This window comes from Schistocerca americana, chromosome 7 (genome assembly GCF_021461395.2).
Source record: "Schistocerca americana isolate TAMUIC-IGC-003095 chromosome 7, iqSchAmer2.1, whole genome shotgun sequence".
Lineage (NCBI taxonomy): Eukaryota > Metazoa > Arthropoda > Insecta > Orthoptera > Acrididae > Schistocerca > Schistocerca americana.
The window spans coordinates 215,958,329-215,981,984 of NC_060125.1; the positions used below are offsets into that span (position 1 = coordinate 215,958,329).

The window sequence follows — 23,656 nt, forward strand, 5'->3', positions numbered from 1 at the left end:
AGACTGCAGCCTTGGCTGCAATATCGGCCGCCTCATTTCCACAGATACCAACGTGTCCCGGGAGCCAGAGGAACGCCACCGAGACACCCCCCAGGTGGAGCAAGCGCAGACAGTCCTGAATCCGGTGGACCAGAGGGTGCACAGGATAAAGAGCTTGGAGACTGAGGAGAGAGCTGAGAGAATCTGAGCAGATAACGTATTGTATCCGCTGATGGTGGCGGATGTAGTGGACAGCCTGGAGAACAGCGTAAAGCTCCGCAGTATAAACCGAACACTGGTCGGGAAGCCGAAAGTGATTTGGGGTGTCGCCAACAATATAGGCACTCCCTACACCTAACGATGTTTACGAGCCGTCAGTGTAAATAAATGTGGCGTCCGTCATTTGTGCACATAGAGCAGCAAATGCCCGACGATAAACAAGTGAAGGGGTACCATCCTTGGGAAATCGACAAAGGTCACGGAGCAGGCAGATCCGGGGATGGAGCCAAGGCGGTGCTGTACCCCAAGTTGTCAAGAAGGTTTTAGGAAAGTGGAAGGAAAGAGAATGGAGCAGTTGATGGAAGCGGACTCTCGGTGGTAGTAGGGAGGAGGGGCGGCCTGCATACCCTATATCAAAGGAGGCGTCGAAAAAAATGTCATGGGCTGGATTAGCAGGCATGGAAGACAGATGGCTAGCATAACGACTCAGAAGGACTGCTCGCCGATTGGACAGCGGAGGTTCAGCAGTCTCAGCATAAAGGCTTTCCACAGGGCTGGTGTATAAAGCTCCAGACACTAAACGTAATCCACGGTGGTGGATAGAGTCGAGACGCCGAAGAATAGACGGCCGAGCAGAGGAGTAGACTATGCTTCCATAGTCCAATATCAAGCGCACTAAGGCGCGATAAAGGCGGAGAAGGACCACTCGGTCCGCTCCCCAGGAGGTACCATTCAGGACACGGAGGGTGTTGAGGGATCGCAAACAGCGAGCCGAAAGATAGGAAACGTGGGAGGACCAGCAAAGTTTTCTGTCAAACATAAGACCCAAGAATTTAGTGACGTCTGAAAACGGAAGGTTGACAGGACCTAGATGTAAGGAGGGCAGAGGAAACTCCTTACGTCGCCAAAAATTAACACAAACGGTCTTACTGGGAGAAAAACGGAAGCCGGTTTCGATGCTCCAAGAGTGGAGGCGATCGAGACATCCTTGAAGACGTCGTTCAAGAAGGCTGGTCCGTTGAGAGCTGTAGTAGGTCGCAAAATTGTCCACAAAGAGGGAGCCAGAGACATCAGGAAGGAGACAATCCATAATTGGATTTATGGCAATGGCAAACAGTACAACACTCAGCACGGAGCCCTGGGGTGCCCCGTTTTCTTGGGAGAAAGTACGGGAGAGAGTAGTGTTCACCCACACCCTAAATGTGCGCTCTGCCATAAAGTCGCGAAGAAAAAGGGGCAGCCGACCTCGAAAGCCCCAAGAGAACAGTGTGCGGAGGATGCCTGTCCTCCAACAGGTATCGTATGCTCTCTCCAGATAAAAAAATATTGCTACTGTTTGGCGTTTCCGGAGAAAATTGTTCATGATATAAGTGGAGAGAGCAACAAGATGGTCAACTGCAGAACGATGCTTTCGGAATCTGCATTGGGCAGGTGTTAAAAGACTGCGGGATTCCAGCCACCACGCTAAACGGTAATTCACCATACGCTCCAAAACCTTACAGACACCACTCGTGAGAGAAATGGGGCAATAGCTAGAGGGGAGATGTTTGTCCTTTCCAGGTTTCGGAACAGGAACGACGATAGCTTCCCGCCATCGTCTGGGAAAAGTACTGTCGGTCCAAATTCGATTATAAAGGCGAAGGAGGTAACGCAGACTATGGGTTGATAAATGCAGCAACATTTTGACGTGGATACCATCCGGTCCTGGGGCGGAGGAGCGAGAAGAAGAGAGTGCATGTTGGAGTTCCCGCATGGAGAAAACAGTATTGTAGCTTTTGCGATTTTGAGAGGAGAAAGCAAGAGGTCGCACTTCTGCTGCACGTTTCTTCGGGAGAAACGCTGGCGGGTAATTTGAAGAGCTCAAAATCTCAGCAAAGTGCTGACCCAATGAGTTAGAAATTGCGACAGGGTCCACTAATGTATCATGCGCGACAGTGAGCCCAGAGGCCGGGGAGAAACTAGGCGCGCCTGAGAACCGTCGAAGCCGACTCCAAACTTCCGAGGAGGGAGTGAAGGTGTTAAATGAGCTAATAAAGAATTTCCAGCTTGCCTTCTTGCTATCGCAGATGACACGACGGCATTGCGCACGGAACTGCTTATAGCGGATACAGTTGGCCAAAGTAGGATGGTGGCGGAAAACGCGGAGAGCATGGGGCCGCTCACGTAGTGCATCACGGCATGCCTCGTTCCACCAAGGAACTGGGGGGTGCCAGGGCAATTCGGAGGTGCGTGGTATTGAACGTTCCGCACCTGTAAGAATAACGTCGGTAATATGTGTGACCTCATCGTCGACGCTGGGAAAGTGATGGTCATCGAATGTCGTTAGAGACGAAAAAAGTGTCCAATCAGCTTGGGCAAACTTCCAGCGTCGCGGTCGCATATATGGCAGTTGAAGCTGCAGTCTAAGGACACATGGAAAGTGGTCACTCGAGTGTGTATCATCAAGGGCGAACCATTCGAAGCGCTGAGCTAGCGGAACAGTACCGACCGCAAGGTCCAAATGAGATAAATTTGTCGTGGAGGCAGACAAAAATGTAGGGACCCCAGTGCTGAGGCAAATTAGATCCGCTTGGTGGAAGACGTCTAGCAATAGTGAGCCACGTGGACAAGGATGTGGAGATCCCCAAAGTGGGTGGTGGGCATTGAAGTCCCCAACCAGCAAATAGGGGGGTGGAAGCTGACCAAGAAGATGAAGGAGATCAGCTCGTGCCATTGGTGTGGACGATGGAATGTATACAGTACAAAGAGAGAACGTGTATCCGGAAAGGGAAAGACGGACGGCGACAGCTTGGAAGGAAGTGTTTAAGTGGATTGGGTGATAATGGAGAGTATCATGGAGAAGAATCATGAGTCCTCCATGTGCTGGAGTGCCTTCAACAGAGGGGAGATCATATCGGACGGACTGAAAATGAGGGAGAACAAAGCGGTCATGGGGACGCAGCTTTGTTTCCTGAAGACAGAAGATGACCGGCGAGTAGGATCGTAAGAGGATCGACAATTCATCCCGATTGGCTCGAATACCGCGGATATTCCAGTGGATAATGGACATAGGGTGAACAGAAAATGGAGGAATGTGACCAAGGTTGCTGTCAACTCAATGACTGCTCAGAGCTTGCGACCGACAGCATGGAATGGCTGATCCATAGGTTGTTCAGGAGCAGCTCCTGCCACCAGCGATCGGCCGGTTGATCGGCCGCCAGCAGTGCGCCTCGGCGACACAGAAGACGGCCGAGGGCGATTTCCGCCAGGTGGTGCTGTAGATGGGACATGCCTTGGCGGAGAAGGAGAGGAACTGGGTTTCTTTGTAGTCTTCTTGGAAGTATGATGTTTAGATGAAGGAGGAACCGATGGTTGGGAAGCTGCGGTACGTAAAAACTCTTCACGAGTATGCTCTTTTTTCGAAGTCTTGGTGTCTGACCTTTGGGCTCGAGATTTAGCAGAACCCGACAAAGGGTGAGCCATAGAGTGGGCAGGCGAAAGTGGTGAGGTTGAACGGGCGATCTTTGCGCTGGCCGATCTGACGACCGTGGCACTAAAGGTGAGGTCGCAAGTCTGCGTGGCTGCCTCCTTTGTTGGCCGAGGAGAAGCAAGGACAGTGCTGTATTTTCCTGTCTGAGGCACGGTGGGCTGTCGACTGGCGAATAATTTTCGAGCAGCAAAGGTCGACACCTTTTCCTTCACTCTGATTTCCTGGATGAGCTTTTCGTCCTTAAAAACGGGGCAATCTCGAGAGGAAGCAGCGTGGTCACCCATACAGTTGATGCAGCGAGGGGATGGAGGTGGACAAGCACCCTCATGGGCATCCTTGCCACACGTAACACATTTGGCCGGATTGGAACAGGACTGGCTGGTGTGATTGAATCGCTGACACCGATAGCAACGCGTAGGGTTTGGGACGTAAGGGCGAATGGAAATTATCTCATAGCCTGCTTTGATTTTCGATGGGAGTTGAACTTTATCAAATGTCAAGAAGACAGTGTGGGTTGGAATGATGTTCGTGTCAACCCTTTTCATAACTCTATGAACAGCCGTTACGCCCTGGTCAGACAGGTAGTGCTGAATTTCTTCGTCAGACAATCCATCGAGGGAGCGTGTATAAACGACTCCACGCGAGGAATTTAAAGTGCGGTGCGCTTCAACCTGGACAGGGAAGGTGTGGAGCAGCGAAGTACGCAGCAATTTTTGTGCCTGGAGGGCACTGACTCTTTCTAACAACAAGGTGCCATTCCGTAATCTGGAACAAGCCTTTACAGGCCCTGCAATTGCGTCGACACCCTTCTGAATAATGAAAGGGTTGACCGTGGAGAAGTCGTGACCTTCGTCAGACCGAGAAACAACAAGGAACTGTGGCAACAATGGAAGAACTGTCTGTGGCTGAGACTCAGTGAACTTACGCTTGTGAGCAGACATAGTGGAAGGTGAGGAAACCATTGCGGAAGAATCCCCCATGATTACCGGCGTCTCCGATGGTGCGCTCCTCCCTTGTGGGGGCCCTCTCTGAGGGCACTCCTGCCTTAGGTGATTGTTCACACCTCAGGTCACACCTCCCGACAAACGGACGGAGGGACCGATCGGCACTTTCGGAAGGTATCAGCTCGGGTAATCACCCCTCCCTGGGCCTGGCTGTTACCAGGGGGTACGTACGTGTCCTACCTGTCTACCCGGGGCGGGGAATTACGCGTTACCCCGTCACCGGCTACGCACAAAAATGCGTGGGTCGGCCTTCAGACACGCACAGGGAGGAAGAAAGAGAAAGGGAAAAACAAAGAAAGGGAAAGGAAAGAGGAGAGGTCTCAAACGCCGCAGCGGAGAAAAGGGTAAAGAGAAGAGGGAAGGAAAAGAGAAGGACAAAGGAAGGATGAAGACATACAAGCAGAGAAGGCGAAGAATGCCGTACATTTACGAGCGTCCGTCTCCGGACGTAGGCACAAACCATACTCCCAGAGGGGGAGAAAGGGAAGGAAAGAGCCAGAGGTGAGGGGAGGAGGGGCGAAGATGGGGGAGAGGGAAGGATGCGGAAAGGGAAGGTATGCAGCCCGGAAAGGAAGGAGGGCCACATTAGCTCGAGGTCCCATGCTCGCTACGCACGTATCCACAAAAGAGTTGTGGACCCCCTGGGGGGATCCCAAGTTGTGACGTAAGTTATGACACATGAATCTGTCATGCTTGTGCTATCCAGGACAGGTGCCCATCAGCTCCCACATGAAGACTAAGATGGCCACTATCACTAGGCAAAGGCATTTTGACAAGTTTTGAGTGGCTCTTTTGCAGTTCCACCCTAAGACTAATAATCTCATCAATGGAAGTTGGCATCTCCAATGCCATCCCCCCCCCCCCCCCCCCACAAGGGCTGACCAAAGCAGAAGACAGTAAACCAGCCGTTAACAGCACCTACCTATGCCTGCACTGTGATATCACACGCTAAGCAACCTGCACTGTGCTGACCAGAATGCTTTTGGCCCTTTGGGCCAATTCAAGGGGGTGCAGATTTAGTAGCCGTGTCGGACCTGGATACTAAAAATACATCATCAATCAAGCCTTCACTCATCTCCATGCATATTGTCAAACAATAGTGACCATAGTGCCACCACTACTTTTAGACACAACTGAATAAGTATTCACACTGCCACGGCTAATGCAAGGGGGCCATGTAAGCAGGCCAGGAAGCACAGTTACTTCAGGGACTACACCCTGCTGTGACAAATTGCCACCATGAAGACAGACATAATAACAAATTAAACAAAGAGCTTCCCAATAATTACTTAAACTACTTTATTCTTGTTCATTTTAATTGAATCAACTGTGGGTTCTTGGTGAAACATTGCAAATTAACTAAACAAACACTGTTTGTGGCCTTGTTTCACAATTTTATAATTAATATTACATCACAACCTAGGTTTCAGGTTATAAGCCCATTTTCAAGTACATTACTGATTCCAAAGATGATAATGCACAGATAAACATGATGACAAGGCAAAGATAATCATCTCAACTTCTTAAGGTATCGAACCATAGCTTAATGTACAACTATGCCAATGACCATTTTTTTAACAAATTACATACATTATTACACAGCCAGCAATTGCACAATACTGACTCAACTAAAGTTCTGCATCAGCCAAGAACTTTTAACTACGATGGACTGGGGCCCAAAGCTTTGCTTCTATCCTGGGGTTGTGATCTCATCTAAAAGGGGTGAATAACTGAATTTGGTTTGCTCATTTAATAATAGGGGTGAGGATATACACATCTGTCTTTCAATTTCTAAAATTTCTAATTGGTTGAGTTTGGCCCTCTTTTCCTCTGTCTATAAGTCTTGTGCATCTATTGTGTATTTGTGGTTATTGTTCAGGCAATGCTCTGCAAAGGCTGAATCAGGCTTCTTTAATCTCCAGCTTTTGTGGTTTTCTAAGCCTGGTACAGATTGACCTCCCTTGCTTCTTGCTGTTAATGGCTTGCAATTTACAGTCAATTTTTTCAAACTTTTTGCAAACAAAACTGTGTACAGCAACTGTTACTGCTTTTTTTCAACTATTAATCAAATGTTGACACAGCACTCTCGATCAGCAGGGTCTACGGCAGTAAAATGGGCACTGATGAGATTAGCATTCACTCTGTCACAAGAGTACAAATACAACTCAGTGCCAAAGGGTGAAACCTGCTTGTTAGAACTTGTGCACTGACAACAGAATTGGACATCTTCTGGTGCCAATGTCTTGGGAGTCTGCCCAGGGTGACACTCTTCCATATTTTTACTGTTTGTTCTTATTTTCAACCTGCACTTAGTGTTGCCTGTCCAGACAGACTCAAGCTGTGGTTGTGCTTTACTCAGTGGCCACTGAGAGCAGGTGCACTGACTACCACGAAAATCTAATTTGTCCTCACAACCACCAGTTGCTGCCTATTGAGCCACTGTCAGAGCTATTCTAGCAATTCCCATCACATCTGAAAGTTTCTACTCCAGCCTTCCATCCAAACTGTACAGCAGTTTTCTTACACCAATCCCCTTAGAGGCTGAGGGAAGATGATATGATACACCCATCAAGTGCATCCTGTGCCGCTGCTTATCAAGAGAGACATAATCCCTGTGGAAACTGGGACAGATCCTTTGCTGGATTTTCCACTACATCCTCTTTGTCCCCATAATAGCTGGCACAAAATAGGGCGTTTCTGTTCCTTTGTAACAAATTCGAGGTTTTAGGTCTGTAGAACTCCTCATTGATGTACGCCACAAGGCAACTACTAGGTTGGAGACACGCTTTCCACAGAGGCACATATCATGCCTGAGGTCAACTACATAAAGGAATATATGACTGCCCTATGTGACAGGCTCAGTTAAATGCCACCACTGGAACCCCAGGCCCAGTCTCTCATTTGTAAACAAGAAACTTCTTCAAATCAATATCATTTCCAAACTTGTATGCTCTCTGTACTCAAACTCTGCTTTGGATAGTGATACTGCTTGTCTACACTGACTTGGCTATGAGATTCAGATTAGTCTTCTCAAGAACTGTGGCCAACAATAGGCACGTTGATCTACTCTACAACATCTCAGCCACCACTGTGGAACTGATCATCTCCAAATCCAAAACAATCATTTGTGCTTTGACAGTCTTCAAATATTTTTATGTTCTTATTTGTGAATGATTCTGTTCTGCATGTAAATAGTATGCTGCACTCTTGCAACACTGAAAAATTTAGTCTTCATAGCTCCATATAAATGTTATTTGCTTCTCACTCTTTATATTTCAATAGAAATTCAAAAGCATACTTGCAAGCTTGTTTTACCCCTCCCCGACATTTCTTGACACATTAGATACAGATGTAAGTGTTTCCATATTCACAGTATTCCAGGTTTTCAGCTACTTGCATTTCACAAATAAAAACGGCCACTGTAAGTAATTCATATGAAATTTTGCTTATTTGCAAGTCATGTTTTCTTTTCATTTCTTACCACATTAATTACACAGATTTGTATATTTCTTGCACCTCCTTCATTTTCCTCCCTTTCATGCAGCTTTAAATTTCAAAAGAAAGCATGTTTTAAAGTATAAGACAGCAATTTAATCTGATGTGATATGGCTTATAGCTCTCTAAATGTCTTTTAAATAATAACCAGGATTCGTGTTATGTTTAACAATTTAATAGTAATTACGGACAGAAAAGACAAACATTTCTTTACTTCCCTTTACTCTATGATACATCATCTGAATGTAAAAATGATTTTTTTCTGTACGATTTGAATAACATACCTTCTCGAATGTCTTAATAAATTGTTCTGGATGGGCACCCTTCTTGAGAGGATTTATGAAGGGTCCTTCTACATGAACACCTAAAACTGTAGCTCCTTTTGGGCCACCAGCTTGTTTCTTCAGCCTTGGTAGTACCTGCAGCAAGTATTGTCCCATAAGTTCATGCAAAAAGACAATTTTAGCTCAATGCGGTATATATCAAGATATATAAGTACATTGTAATATGCAATTCAAGGATTTTATCAGCTTGCTGTATTCAACATTTAGCAAGACTGCACAAAAATTACTTATATTTTTCAAGAATTTTCGGCTGTTTGTTTGTCTCAACATTAGTGTGCAGTCTTGTTAGAGGATATTTCAGTTGCTCTTAAATGCAATTACACTGTGACATGAGTCACCAACTGCAATAATGGGCAAATATGTAGCTTTAGTGAAAAGAATGCAGTGGAGTAATGGATTAGTAGCCCAAGAGTCAGCCTGACAATATTACTTCCAATGTACAAATAAGGAAAAAAGCTACTGTTTACTGTACGTGTGTGTAAGCAGAGAAAAGTAACGGAAATTCTGAACTAGTAACAAGCACAGAAGAAATTAGAAATATAATTAGTGATCAAATGACGCTAAAGGAAAAATTTCCCAATTATGAGAACAGCCCCCCCCCCCCCCCCCAACCAATTAGAAACACAATCCAATTCAAATCTCAATGTGGACCAAATTGTATATACTGTCATAGGATGGACAAAAAATAACAACCAGATGTGTGTGGTGAATGGCCACAACAGGTAACTTGAAAAGGGTGTCTCTTTGTGCAGTACATTTTTAGAATGGTGAGGTGGGCTCTAATGGATAAAAACATCTATTTATTGTAGTTCTGTTCAATAGCATGGCTAATAGTCCATAAAATGGAATATCTTATCCATGCCCACTAACATCTCGGGCACCAGCTCTGTGAACTATACAATAACTGTTATGGTACTGTAATCACCTAAAGGGCATCACTTTCATCCATGCAGATGAAGCTCGTGGCAGCTACCATCCTCTAAATTTCCTGGCAACACAATGCTACTTTTCTGCAGTAGTGGTTTTATTCATTTGTGGATCACTTTTACATTATACGAATATGTCGTGGTATTACACAATGAGAACAAAGACCATATTTCATACTAGCTTTCTGCCTGGCTAACTGCAGTGATCATTCTCATGAAAAACTGAACAACACAAGTAAGAGACAGATTGTGTTTCATACTATTAAATTATTCCAAATCAACTAAATACAGGAGAAAAATACTAATAGGTCATTTCTCATCTCTATCATATCTTATCCCCACAGTATTTATATACAAACAGTGAATCATGTATATACCATATTTTGTTGGGTTGGGTTGTTTTGAGGGAGGAGACCAGACAGCGAGGTCATCGGTCTTATCGAATTAGGGAAGGAAGTTGGCCGTGCCCTTTCAGAGGAACCGTCCTGGTATTTGCCTGGAACAATTTAGGGAAATCACGGAAAACCTAAATCGGGATGGCCGGACGTGGGATTCAACCATCATCCTCCCGAATGCGAGTCCAGTGTGCCATATTTTGTTGAAATTGCTTCAGGTGTTTATGAGCTATGCTTTTATGTCACCCATTCATCTTCACAGTCAGTCATATGGATGCTATGGCTGTCTTACTGTCACCTTTTTTCCCCAAATGATATGTGTACCTAGTTTGTAAAAACTGCTTTAGTTGTTATGGAAGTATGCTGATAAATCACTGTCTTTGGGTTCCTCCCCCACCCTACACTCCCCTTACTTCTAGGGATGCAAATTCGTTGGCGCCATCATCAGCGAGCTTAGCGACCCCTGAAAACTGTGGATTCAGCATTAATATCAGTCATTTTTACATATCACAGCTGCTCACCCCTACATCCACCCCCAGGGGTGGTAGGGTTATACTATACCCACAGTAATTACACAGATTTTTCCAGCATAATAAATGTTGATGCCCTTTACGTATATGTGGCCGTATTTCATTGTCCTGATGACACAATACTTCAATGGTCCAACTGGCCACCATCTTCAGGTGAGATTGCAGGTGCACAATCACACCACAATTGGGGTAACAGCAGAAACAGTGGCTCGCTTTCACTCTGGGAACAGGGCACTGCATGTGTGCGAGAAGTGAAAGGGCTGTCCTTTGTGAAGCAAAGACTTGCAGCAGCACCAGCAGTACAAACTGAAAAAAGCTACGAATGGCAAATTAAGATGCAGCTGATTGAAAACCACACCACTGTTGTTTTATATCTGATAAAATAGGATTCCACATGTTGCTTAAAGGAAATCCTCTGTCTCTGTTAATACTGTAATGCCATTGGATAGTCGTATTGCGATGGATTCTTTAAGCACACAATCACAGAAACAGGAAGCTGAAGCAATAATTTTCGTCGCTTTAAATGGCATATTTTGAGACAATGTCAGCAACAGCAGACGTTTCAGGCTGGAGCAAACATGGGTGACACTGATGTTCCCCACATTGGCCATGAACCGTACAAATAGTTTGCTCAATATATGCCTTTCCGCAATAATAGGGAATTTTAAATATTACAGGCTTCCTCAGTTCAATATAATTTTTAACACATCCAAGAAGGGCTCTAGTTTTTGGCAAAGACAAAAAGACACTTTCAATATTGTATTTTCTGAGAACTCCAAAAATTCTCAAAGAAACACTCACTGCAAAGAGTAAAAAAGCAACTGATTGATAAGTGTCCATTGTTGGTTCACATGGTGGTCCAAATGGAAAACCATGGACAATCTGATGATCAGTATATCCATTTCGCCTGAAAGCAACCTTAAGATAATCCAGTTCCTGCATCAAATTATCAGAATCTGAAACAGCATAAGCCCTCTTGACCAGTGTATGTAAGACTCCCATGTGCTGATATAGTGGATGACAACTAGTACCATGTGAGTAGCAATCCATATGCATAGGTTCATTGATGACAAAATCTGAAATTTGCACACCATTACCAAAACTGGATGTCCACCGAGGGGCAACAGATGGCATTTTCATATGAATCATGTTTTATGTTCCATCAGAGAGATGGCTATTGGCATGTATAGTGTGAAACATCTGAAAGCAAACACGCCATAACAATCATCAGAGCGTTATAGTCTGGGTACTTACATTATGGACTTACAGGGAACCAGCCCAGCATTTTTCTGAAGTAATTTAGTAAAACTGCAGAAAATCTGAATCAATATGGCTGGATGGGGTTTACAGCCTTCACCCTTCCAGGTACAAGGCCAGTCTGTTAACAACAGCAAAACCTCCTTCAGTTTATCCCTTGCTCATACTACTGTTTAGTTTACGTTGTTATTATGATCTTCAGTCCAAAGACTCATTTTAGACAGCTCTCCATGCTAGTCTATCCTGTACAAGCCTCTTCAGTTCTGTATTACTACTACAAACAAAATCTACTTGAGCCAGCTTACTGTTGTCAGGCCTTAGTTTCTTTCTACAGTTTGTACCTCCAATACTTCTCTTTATTACCAAACTGGACATTCCTTGATGCCTCAGATATGAAGTTGGATAGCCAGCCTACCTCAAGGGGCACTTGCTGCAGACCTTGCAATCCTAAAGAATGATCCTTGGTTTTGTTTATACATTCATAAAAAGAAGTTACTTCATAATAATAGGGTCCGATACGACAGATAAAGATGTGACAAAGGAGAATTTCCTTGTGGTTGCCTCAGATATTGACTCAGATAGCCAGCACTAGGATCCATGGCCCTCCCTATCACTGATAGCACTCACTACAGACTTTGTGATCCTAGAAGGGGATCTCAGGGACTTATCAACATGCAACCACTAAGGATAAATCAGCCGACCCCTACAAACTCAGTCAGATAACCATGTGTACCTGAATGTACTATGCGTGAGTTCTACCTGGCCATTCCTTCATTATGGTGTTGGCTACAGACTTGAATTTGGTTTGGTGTTGCTATCAAATGTACTACAATGACTGCAAAACTTTACTGATAAGCAGTACATAACAATTGGCAGTGAGATACTTCCATCGTAATGTGTGCAACAGCAATCAGCAAAACTGGGTTTTGCAGTGACAGAGATTTTGAAACCACTGACATATACCAACAACAGCAAATGGAAGCAGTGGAAGTACACCATCAATAGCAAATAGAAACAATGGAAGTACACTATCAAGGGCAAATGAAAGCATTCCAATTGTGAAACAGTGTACTCCAAGCTGCACTGAACACACAGGAAAACTCTGCACTGGTTACTTTAGCATTCCCTTTGTTCAACAAGGGTTTTGATAAGTGGGAGTTGTATGGAGTTGTATCTTCAGAGACTGAAGCAAGACTTCAAAGATATAAACTGAATACAACAGATCCTTCTATCAGCATGTGTTATACGTGGAACAGTCATCCAAGAAAGTGGTACAATTGCTAAGAAAGTTGTTCCCCAAGAGGAACCTAATAAGTTGTCATTTTTATGTATTTCCAAAGTATTGCATGAACACTGAAATAAGAAAATGTACTGAAACAGCTACGTTATAATTCAACCAGTGTCAGAACGCACCTGACCAATCACATCACAAGCAGATTGCAGATTCACAAATGCCCAACCGTCGTGGCAAAGTGTAAAATCCCCAGTGCAAAAAATTGTATGCAAAGTAGTGAATTCAAGGCAGTGAGATTAGATTAACCACTGACTGCAAGCACTAAGGCATCAGGTTTATTCATTAGGAGACACTTTAAGCATGGATCTTATTGTTTAATTCACACAGTCCAGAGCAGTACAGCTCACAGAAGAACGAAAGTGTTCCTGTTGTCGTTGGCCTCAGCCTGGGCAAATAAACAGGTATTGTCAGTGGATTCAGTTAAATCAAGTAAGTTTCCTCATAGGGCTTCTCCAACTATGGGATTTAGGGCATGAGCAGCATCCACAAGAACAAAATCATCTTCCTCAGTTATACCGGTATGTCAAATATTTACAATTCATTGCGCTGTTTTAGAGATGCATTTTTCTTTCTTTTTTTCTGTAGGCAGTACAGGATCACATAGAAAGTGCTTTCTGAGCAAAACTGGAAAAGATACCAAAGAGTAAGCATGTACATAAGACCAGGAGTCAATGCAACTGAGTTACAAGCTTTCCACAAACCTGTTAAGAGAGCTATCAATATGGCAAAGCACAGTAATGTCCAGTTGATACAGACACCTCATTCTCTCTGCTTAATTGGCACACATAAATTTTTAAGACCATATCTAATAGTGGCAAATAATAGAATAATTATGTCCCATGATGATAAATGTTTGGGCTAGACAGTTCAAATCATGAGATCTCCATTCAAGATCAGTGAACCCACTACCTTCAAAGATTCTTTATCAAGATATAGAAAATCTTAAGCAACTCATTTGCTGAGCTATTCTCCCCTGAGCTAAATTGTGCAACATACACAACTGTGCATATTAAAAGATGCGGCATTAAGGCATTGAACTCTCATATTGTTATAGACTCTTTCCCAATACCAGAACCAGAAGATCTGTTCCCTTTTCTTAACATGCTAAACATTTGTAAAAGATAAAACATTGGAAAGACCAGGTTGGAGTATCAACAATTACTGTTACCGGTTGGCGGTAAGGCCAAGGCATCCATAATCAATGCCAATGTTAACTGAGGGACTCCACTTTCAGAGGGAAATTCAGATACTTAAACCTGGGAGGACAAACCATTTTCACAACAAAAACAGAGGACAGACGTAACCACGCAAGGATTGCCTGATAACACTCGGGACGAGGAAGGTGAAAGGTGTGTTTAGTGCAAAGGGCCAAAAGGCAGGGGCACTCCAGCAAAATATGGATCACCAAGAGGAAGGGGCCCTGCAACTACAAAGCGGGAGGGACTCGCAGTGGAATAAAAAACCATGAGTCAAACTCATACGGCTGTTACAAAGACTGTACACGATGGTAGATTCCTGCAGGTAGATGCAGAGGGCAGAACACCACATGGTGAGAGTCTCCTTGACTGCATGAAGTATACTAGACAGGATGTAGTCCCACAAGAGTAGGTCCACAATTGAACAAAAAGAGATTTGACGTAAAGCTGCAAATCTGCCCCCAGAGGGATCACAGAGAACAAGGGGCAGGTGGCCACACCAAAGTCATACGATCGACAAGTTCATTACTGGGATACCCTGCAGCCAGGAACCCAAAAGAAATCAACTGAACAAGCAGATCAGCAAGAAGGCTGATGATGGCAGAGACCAAGGGATGGCAGGAAACACACCGAGCAAAAGCTTAAAGGCCACTTACTGAGTCCATACATAACAAAGCTTGGGTGACAGAGGACCCTTTACTAAAGCAGAGGGCCTGACAGATGGCCATCAGTTCTGTGGTAAACACACTACATGTGACAGGTAAGAGATGGTGTTCCATTCCAACAGAAGACGTGATCGATGGCTTTACAAATTAATAGTATCCTGAAATTCCTGTAAGAAAGAGTGGAACAAACAACAGAACACCTTTGCAGTGATGGAGGCTTTCAATCCCCAGAAGAGGTCTATCCATGTCCTGGGTTGAGGAACCAACGAATGGGGGGCGGGGGTCAGGAGAGAATGTGGGGAAGAGGACGCGATGGGGTGATGGAGATCGCGGTGGAGCCCAACCAGTACAACCACATGGAGGTGGGCAGTGGGCGAGCAACGTCCCAAACCCATGAAAAGATTGAAATAGGAGGGGTGAGCAGGGGAAGAGTGGATAATGATGATATAGGAAACTGGGAGCTGGGACTGCTGAATCAAAAAAAGGGAAGGGACCGAGTGTCAACCAGAAGACTATTGACAGAGCTAGTGCGAAAGGAACCAGTGGCTGAACGGATACCATAATGGTGAACTGGGTGCACGAGGAGCAGCTTGGAAGGGGCAGCTGATCCATAAACTTAACAGCAATAGTCCAGATGAGACTGAAGTAATGCACGATAAAGAAGGAGAAGAGTCAAATGATTCATGCTCCAAGAGGTGTGAGCAAGGAAGTGAAGAACATTGAGTTTACGAAAACAGCCAACCTTCGGAGGGCAGATATGGCACAACCATGTAAGTTTGTTGTCAGAAAGAAGATCCAAGATATGCAAATGGGGGACCATGGTCAGTTATTAGATGTCAAGGTAGAGCTCCATATCAAAAGGGACCATAGTACGGTGACAGAAATGCACCACCCTAAACTTAAGGGGAGAGAATTGAAAACCGTTTGACAGTGTCCATGCAGAAGCATGCTAGATGGTACCCTAGAGCTGTTGCTCCGCAGAGGCCACCAACTGAGAGCTAGTCCAAATACAGAAATCATCCACATACACAACAGGGATGACAAACAATCCCGTGGAGGCCATACGTCCATTAATAGCAATGAGATAAAGAAGGACACTTAATATGGAGCCCTGCGGATTGCCATTCTCCTGGGTCTGCGGAGAGCTGAGAATGGTATCAACCTAAAGTCTGAATGATTCATGGAACAGGAACTGGTGAATAAGACTCAGGAGCGGGCCCCGAAGACCCCACTCATGGAGTGTAAGGAGGGTGTGGTGGCACCAAGTTGAGTTGTAGGCCTTACTAAAATAGGAGAAAACTGCAAAAATATGGTGGCACTGAGAAAGGGTGTAAGGATTTTCAAGTTTGGAAAAAGCATTGCAGTTCACCTTTCTCACAAAGAGCTGGCTTCATTTTTGAGTAGTTACAGGTCTGTGTGTTTCTTGGGGATGCAAAAACAACTAGGATCATATGCGCCCATATAAGGAACTTAGAACACTAAGAAAAAAAAAGTAGTTCAAAACGACTACACATTAAGCCCAAGCAACAGAAGCAAAGACAGCTAAAAACAGGGACTTGGAGAAATATCCATAAAATACACTATAGAGAAACAGAGGTCCTGAACTAAAGATTAAATGTCCTTCGCCTTATTGCTATGCTGGATAAAAAGCAAAACATGGTCCATAGCCCGTGCGTCATTCGCTAAAACAGCCAGTAATTCAGACGGCAAACATAAATGAGAACGTAAGTGGTTAAAAAAAGGGCATTCCATCAGGAAATGGTGAACCATCAGAGGTTGAGGGCAATGAGCACATAGTGGTGGGGGATCACCACTGAACAAATGGCGATGGCTAAAAAGACAGTGTCCAATACGCAACCTAGCTAAAATGATCTCCTTGGGGCAAGAGGGCCAAGAGGAGGTCATTCAAACTGATGGGAGAGGCGTAATTCCAGTTATGGTATCAAAGTGACACCACCTGCTAACGGATGGCAACACAGAGACCATCAGAGGGAGTGGAAGAACAGCAGTGTCAGCAGTCTTGTTTCCCATCAGGTTGATGCAACCAACAACCCACATAAACAAAAAAGGGCATTCCATCAGGAAATGGTGAACCATCAGAGGTTGAGGGCAATGAGCACATAGTGGTGGGGGATCACCACTGAACAAATGGCGATGGCTAAAAAGACAGTGTCCAATACGCAACGTAGCTAAAATGATCTCCTTGGGGCAAGAGGGCCAAGAGGAGGTCATTCAAACTGATGGGAGAGGCGTAATTCCAGTTATGGTATCAAAGTGACACCACCTGCTAACGGATGGCAACACAGAGACCATCAGAGGGAGTGGAAGAACAGCAGTGTCAGCAGTCTTGTTTCCCATCAGGTTGATGCAACCAACAACCCACATAAACAGCACAGTGGCTCTACCAAGAGTGAGCAAGTCACAGCTTTCCTGTACTCCTTGCAATAGTAGATAGACAGTGTACAGCACACTGAGGCTCTGAAAGGCACTGAGAGAGTCAGAGCAGATGACGCAATAGAGAAGCCCATGTTGCTAGATGTACTGCGTGGCCTGATACAGGGCGAAGAGCTCTGCTGTAAATACTGAGCAGTGTTCCAGAAGCTGATACCAAAAAATGGCAGTGCCACAGGAAATCCAAGAGCCATCAGTGTACACAAAGGTACTATCGTGAAGTTCTGTGTGAAGGTCATGAAAAGCGAGGCTCGAGTAGTGTTTCTGGAAGCAAATGAAAGCCAAGGTGAACACATGCTACCACTTGAAGACAAGATGGTGAAGAGTTCACACCCATTGGGAAAATGGCAGGTAGCAAGAAGTTAAGCTGCCAGAGCAAGAGCTGAAAGCGAATTCCAGGAGATAACAGAGAAGAGGGATGCGTCCCATACTGGCGACCAAAGGAGTCATCGAAGAAGGAGGCACAGGATGGGCAGCAAGGCCTGGCAGACAAACAGCATCCGTATCTGCCAAGGAGAAAGTCACAGCGTCACGGCAGTGGTACTTCGGCTGTGTCAGCATACAGACTGTCAACCACACTAGCGTAAAAGGCACCAATGGCCAACAGAATGCCATGATGGTGGATAGTGTTGAGACAGCGTAAGAGGGATGGACGTGCAGATGCAGAAATGAAACACCCACAGTCTAGTTTCGAACGGACAGTGGACTGATACAAACAGAGATCTGCTCCCCAGGAGGTACTGCTGAGGACACACAGGACACTGAGGGACAGCGTACAGTGGGCGGCCAGGTTACACACATGGGAAGAGCAAGAAAGTTTCCTATCGAGCACGAGCCCCAGCAATTTTGTACTTTCAATGAATGGAAGAGTAACAGCCCCAAAACGTAAAGACTGTCAAAGAAACCAATTGCGTGGTCAGAAATTCACACAAACTGTTTTGTCAATGGAAAAGTGGAAGCCGTAGTCAATGCTCCATGAGTAAAGACAATCGAGACATCGCTGAAGACGCCACTTAAGGAGACAAGTCCGTGGAGAACTGCAGTAGATGGGAAAATCTCAACGAAAAGGGAGCCGAGATGCCTGGCGGGAGACAGGGCGTAATGGGGTTAACGGCAATAGCAAAGAGGATGACACTCAGGACCCTGTGGCACACTGTTTTCCTGGATAAAGGTGTCTGACAAGGCAGAAACCAGACGTACATTGAAAACTCGGTCTTTTAAGAATTGCTGAAGGAAATGGGGCATGCGGCCACGGAAACTCCACATGTAGAGGCACGGAGGATACCAGTCCTCCAGTGGAGTCATAAGCTTTCTCCAAATCAAAAAATATGGTCACAGTCTGAAAACCATTCATGACCTGGGTTGTCAAAGTGATGAGATGGTCACCTGCAGAATGGCGCATTCAAAATCCACACTGTGCATTGGTTAGTAAATTGCGAGACTCAAGCCACCATACCAGCCGGGTATGAATCATACGTTCCATCACCTTGCAAACACAGCTGGTACGAGAAATGGAGTGAAAACTAGAAGGAAAGTGTTTGTCTTTGCTGGGCTTAGGTAGGGGTATGACAGTGGCTACACACCAGCATCTGGGAGACCTGTCCACTGCCCAGATGCGATTGTACATACGAAGGAGAAAGTGCTTGCCCACAAGAGAAAGGATCTGCAATATCTGAATGTGAACACTGTCCAGCCCAGGGACAGGATGAAGTGAGAGCATGACCTAACTCCATCATAGTAAATATGACATTGTAGCATTCATAATTCTGAGAAGAAAAAGGTATTGTCTGAGCCGCCTCCGCTCATTTCTGCAATATCTGAATGTGAACACTGTCCAGCCCTGGGATGGGATGAAGTGAGAGCAAGATCTAACTCCGTCATAGTAAAGATGGCATTGTAGCATTCATGATTCTGAAAAGAGAAAGGTATTGCCTGAGCTGCCTCCACTCATTTCCAATGGCGGAAGGAAGCATGGTAGTGTGTAGACCTCGAAATCTCCGCAAAATAGTGGCCCAAGGTGTTGGAGATAGCAGTATGGTCCACTAAGAGGTCATCTGCTACTGTCAGGCCAGATATTGGGGAATGGACCTTGGTCCCTGACAGCCATTGAAGGTTGGCCAGTGTGGAACTGTTAAAAGAACTAGTAAATGAAATCCAGCTAGCTTTTTTGCTGTACCGAAAAAAGAACGTGACAACACTGTGCACACTACTGTTTGTAATGTATGCAGTTGGCCATCGCAGTATGATGATCAGGTTAATGTTTGTAAGATCTTCTACCTGATCATCGCAATTGGGGAAACGTTGCTCATCAAAGGTTGCTATGCAGGAGTAAAGCCTCCAGTTGGCCTTAGAAAGCTGCCATTTGGGTGTGCATGTAGGTGAGGTGGGCGTCAGTAACTATCGGATAGCACGCAGGAAATGGTCGATCAAGTACGTGTCAGAGAGAACAGACCGTTTGGGATGATGGGCAAGCTGGGCAGTGCAGAAGGAGAGGTCCAAACAGGAATAGGTGTGAGTGGAGTCTGAAAGGAACGTGGGTGCTCCTGTGTTAAGGCAGATGAGGTTAAGGTGATTGAGAAGATCGCCAAAAGGGTACCTCTCTGACAGGTTCCACCCAATCCCCAAAGGGACAGTGTTCATTAATGTCATGATCAACAGAAAGGGGTGAGAGGGTTGCCCAATAAGCTAGAGGAAGTTTGCACTGGTGACACTGAGGGGTGGGAACAGTACAAAGGGAAAAGGTCAAGTGAGGAAGGAAAATGTAGACTGCAACAGTTTGAAGTCAGGTAGTCAGGGAGATGGGTTGACTATGAATGTCATTCCATATGAGTAATATGAGTAGCATGACTCCCCCATGAGATAGAATGCCATCCTCGGGGGAGGGGGGGGGGGCGTCAATGTAGACCACGAAGAAATGGAAGAAATGCGAGAGCTCAAAGAGGTCATGAGGACACAATTTTGTCTCCTGGAAGCAGAGAACACGCAGGTGCTGCAATTCTAAGAGCAGCCGTAAGCCCTCTTTGTTGGGTCGAAGACTGTGAACATGCCACTGGAGGAGAGTCATAGTGAGGAAAGGGGAGAAGGGAAAAAAAATGAAGGGGTGTCACCTCAGTGGATGCCGAGTGCCAGCCTTCAAAGACTCACTGATACGGGGCACAGATTCTGGAGGATCCTGCTCCATGAGATCTACAGATGCATCAGCATTCTCCCTCTGTCGATCTGCAGAGTCCAGGGCAAAAAAACGGTTGGTGGTGCACACCAGCGACACGGAGGTCAGCCAGGTGAGGGTGCCACGCGGTGACACCGTCGAAGGGGATCTCTAAGTCGGCGAAGGAGAAGACCGTTTGCCTCTTTTTGACTTCTTGGAGTTGTTCCGGTTGACAGAGGAAGACTCAGATGTTTGTTGGCTGGAAGAACATAGGAAGTCTTCGTGGGAGTATTCCTTCTGTTCTTTCTGGTCTGCCAGTTGTGTAGCAGGTGACTTTACCCTGTGAGGGGAGGAGATAGGATGCTACCATGACATTTCAAGATTTCACAACTGTGGTGCTGAATTTGAGGTCACATGCCTGTGTGGCCATGTCCTTCATGAAGCAAGATGCAGCAACAAAAGTACTGTAAGTGCCAGATGGTAGAATGCAGGCTTTACGACTAGTCAACAACTTGTAAGCACCCAGGTAACACATTTTTTTCCTTCACCTGGATCTCCTGGACAGCCCTCTCATCAAGATACATGGGACAATCTAGGGAGGAGGCAGCATGGTCACCATTGCAGTTGAAGCAGCAGGGAGGAGCCAGACAATCGCCCTAGTGAGTATCCCTGTCGCAGGTTACACATTTGGCCAGGTGTCAACAGGACATTACAGTGTGGTTGTAATGATGATGCAGGTAGCAGTGCATCAGGTTCAGAATGTACAGTCGAACTGTGATAACTTCATAGCCTGCTTTGATCTTTGACAGAAGCACCACTCCACCAAAAGTGAGAAAAAGAATGCATGTAGGTACTGAGGCTGCATCTACCCTTTCCATCAACCAATGGACTGCAATGACACCCTAATCAGAGAGATACGTTTGGATTTCTGCCTCAGTCACACCATCGGGCAACCTAGTGTAAATAATATCATTAGAAAAAGTCAGCGTTCAATGGGCCTCGATGCGAACAAGATAGCTGTGGAGAAGTGAGGCTGCAAGTAGTAATTGTGCTTGAGAATCAGAAGTAGTCTCCAAAAGCAAAGTGCCATTTCATAAATTGAGAGCAGGATTTCAAAGGACCAGCAATTGCATCAACACCTTTCTGAATAATAAACGGATTTACCATGGCAAAGGACTGACCGTCTTCAGTATGTGAAACCATGAGAAACCATGGCGCAGCTGGAAGTGTCTTTGAATTGTTAGGTTTGGTAGTCATTGACTGTGAAGAAGATGAATGGCTCATTGTGAGAAAATCCACCATGATTGCCAGCATCTCCAATGCATGCTCCTTCCAACTGGGGACACCCTCAAATGGAGGCGCACCTGCCTTAAGTGATTGCTCACTCCTCAGATCACATCGCCCGAAAACCTGACAGAAGGACCTATTGGCAATTTGGGAAGGTAGCAGGTCAGGCAGTCACCGCTCCCTGGGCCTGGCCTCTACCAGGGGGAATGTGCGAACCCTACCTGTCAACCTGGGGCTGGGAATTAAGCGTTACCCGGTCACCTGTGAAATGTCACACGCATTGTCTGGCCTTAAGGAGCACACAGGGAGGAAGAAGAAAAAGAGGAACATCAAATACTGAAGCAGAGGAAGGATAGGCGAAGGGGAACAAAGAAAGAAAAAAGGAATGAAAAACAGTGGAGAAACTGTTCTGATATCAGCTACTGAATATGCACAACACATTTCCAAAGCATCCCAGGCATATTACCCAAGAGAGGGGAAAAAGAATAGCTGGAGGATAGACTTGCAGCACTGATGGGAAAAGATGCTGCAAAGGCTGGGGCCCCAAGGTAGCCAAGCATGAACTCACCAAATAGTGGCGAGCCCCCTGGAGAAGCAGTTATATGTCTTCCCCCATAGCCAATGAAACACTGGCAGAAATTTTATGTGGACACCAACCACAGAGTTTGCTCCACCTTCCCACAACAACATAATGGTTCACTATTCTGTCTACATCTCACAATTGGAAAAACAGTTTAGGCATGAGATTTTTGGTGCACGTCCGTTCATTTGTTGTGGTTAGAGATATCGTTATACTTCTTGTGTACATAATTATTTACAGATGCTATATTTGTTTTTCAAAATTTTTGTTGTAATTTATCTGAAATACTTGAAAAATGCTCCACTCCATTCTCAAACTCTGTGCCACTGTTACAGCAACCATGATAATGTTATATAGAGAATTCAGTCATTGCAACCACAACTGAATTTTCTCTATGAAAAACGCTCATTCAGAAAGTTTGCTAGCTGGTATGGATCTGTTACTACTTTATTCTGATCCATTTATGTATTTTATTAAGCTTTTATTTGGCTCTCCCCAATTATTGTTTTATGACTCCCAAGCTATTCGGATTTTATTCTCTTCATTATATATTACTGAGTCATTAGATGACTTTTTTTTGAGTAATCAGCACCCTCCAGTAAAACCATTTGTACCTTGGATAAAAATTTAAAAACTCTGTCTTCCTACGACTTTTCAAGGAAGTGAAATAATGGAAAACATAGGACAGAATAATGACAATATTATGTAAAGGATATATTGCCACTCACCATATAGAGATGTTGAGTCGCCAAGAGACATAACAAAAAGACTGCTATACATTTGAGCTTTCAGCCAAAAGGCCTTGTTGTAAAGTAGAAACACACATACTCTCACAAGCAAAGCTCATATACATGACCATTGTCTTCGGCTGACCTCAGCAGACTTGAATAAAGTTCCATGTAGACTTGCAATTTTGAGACTTTATTTCAAATCTGATTTTACTGACTTGTTTGGCAAAATTGATCTGACAGTTAATGATTTTTTACAGCTGCATTACACTTTTCCTTGTCCATATTTGTGGCCATATGTTCGATCACCGATGCTGAAGATTTTGTTACCCTTGTTGCACTGTAGACAAGAGGGGGCATGCCAAAACTGTGATTGATGTTTATGGGGGTGCTGTTTGTTTCTTCAGTGACACGTGTGTTTAAATCTCCACACAAAAGTATTTTAATTTTTGTGTTTGAGACTTTATCTAGAATTTTGGTTACTTTTTTAAGTATCCACACTACCTCTAGCTGATCGATATGCACACTAAATGTTGATGTCAAGCCCTGTCAATTTAATAACTATTATTTAAAGGTTGTGAGAAAATCAAATGCCTACAGCCATTCTTATGATTCTATTTATTCTGCAGCTATCAGTTTCAGCACTTCAATGTGCCACCTTCAGGCCGTAGTTGATGTTGAAGGGGTTA

The 23,656-nt window shown here is 44.9% G+C and overlaps 1 protein-coding gene across 2 annotated transcripts in view; it reads right to left on the reverse strand.

The window, feature by feature from the left end:
- The window catches only part of LOC124621916 (N-acetylglucosamine-6-phosphate deacetylase), a 111,210-nt gene that overhangs the window by 48,552 nt on the left and 39,002 nt on the right, over nt 1-23,656 (reverse strand). The window contains exon 3 of one of the 2 annotated variants that reach the window (XM_047147420.1): nt 8,451-8,585. The exons of the other annotated variant lie outside the window; for it this stretch is intronic. Coding sequence (XP_047003376.1) covers nt 8,451-8,585 — 135 coding nt within the window. The remainder of the gene's footprint in view (nt 1-8,450; nt 8,586-23,656) is intronic. 2 annotated transcript variants of the gene reach the window in all.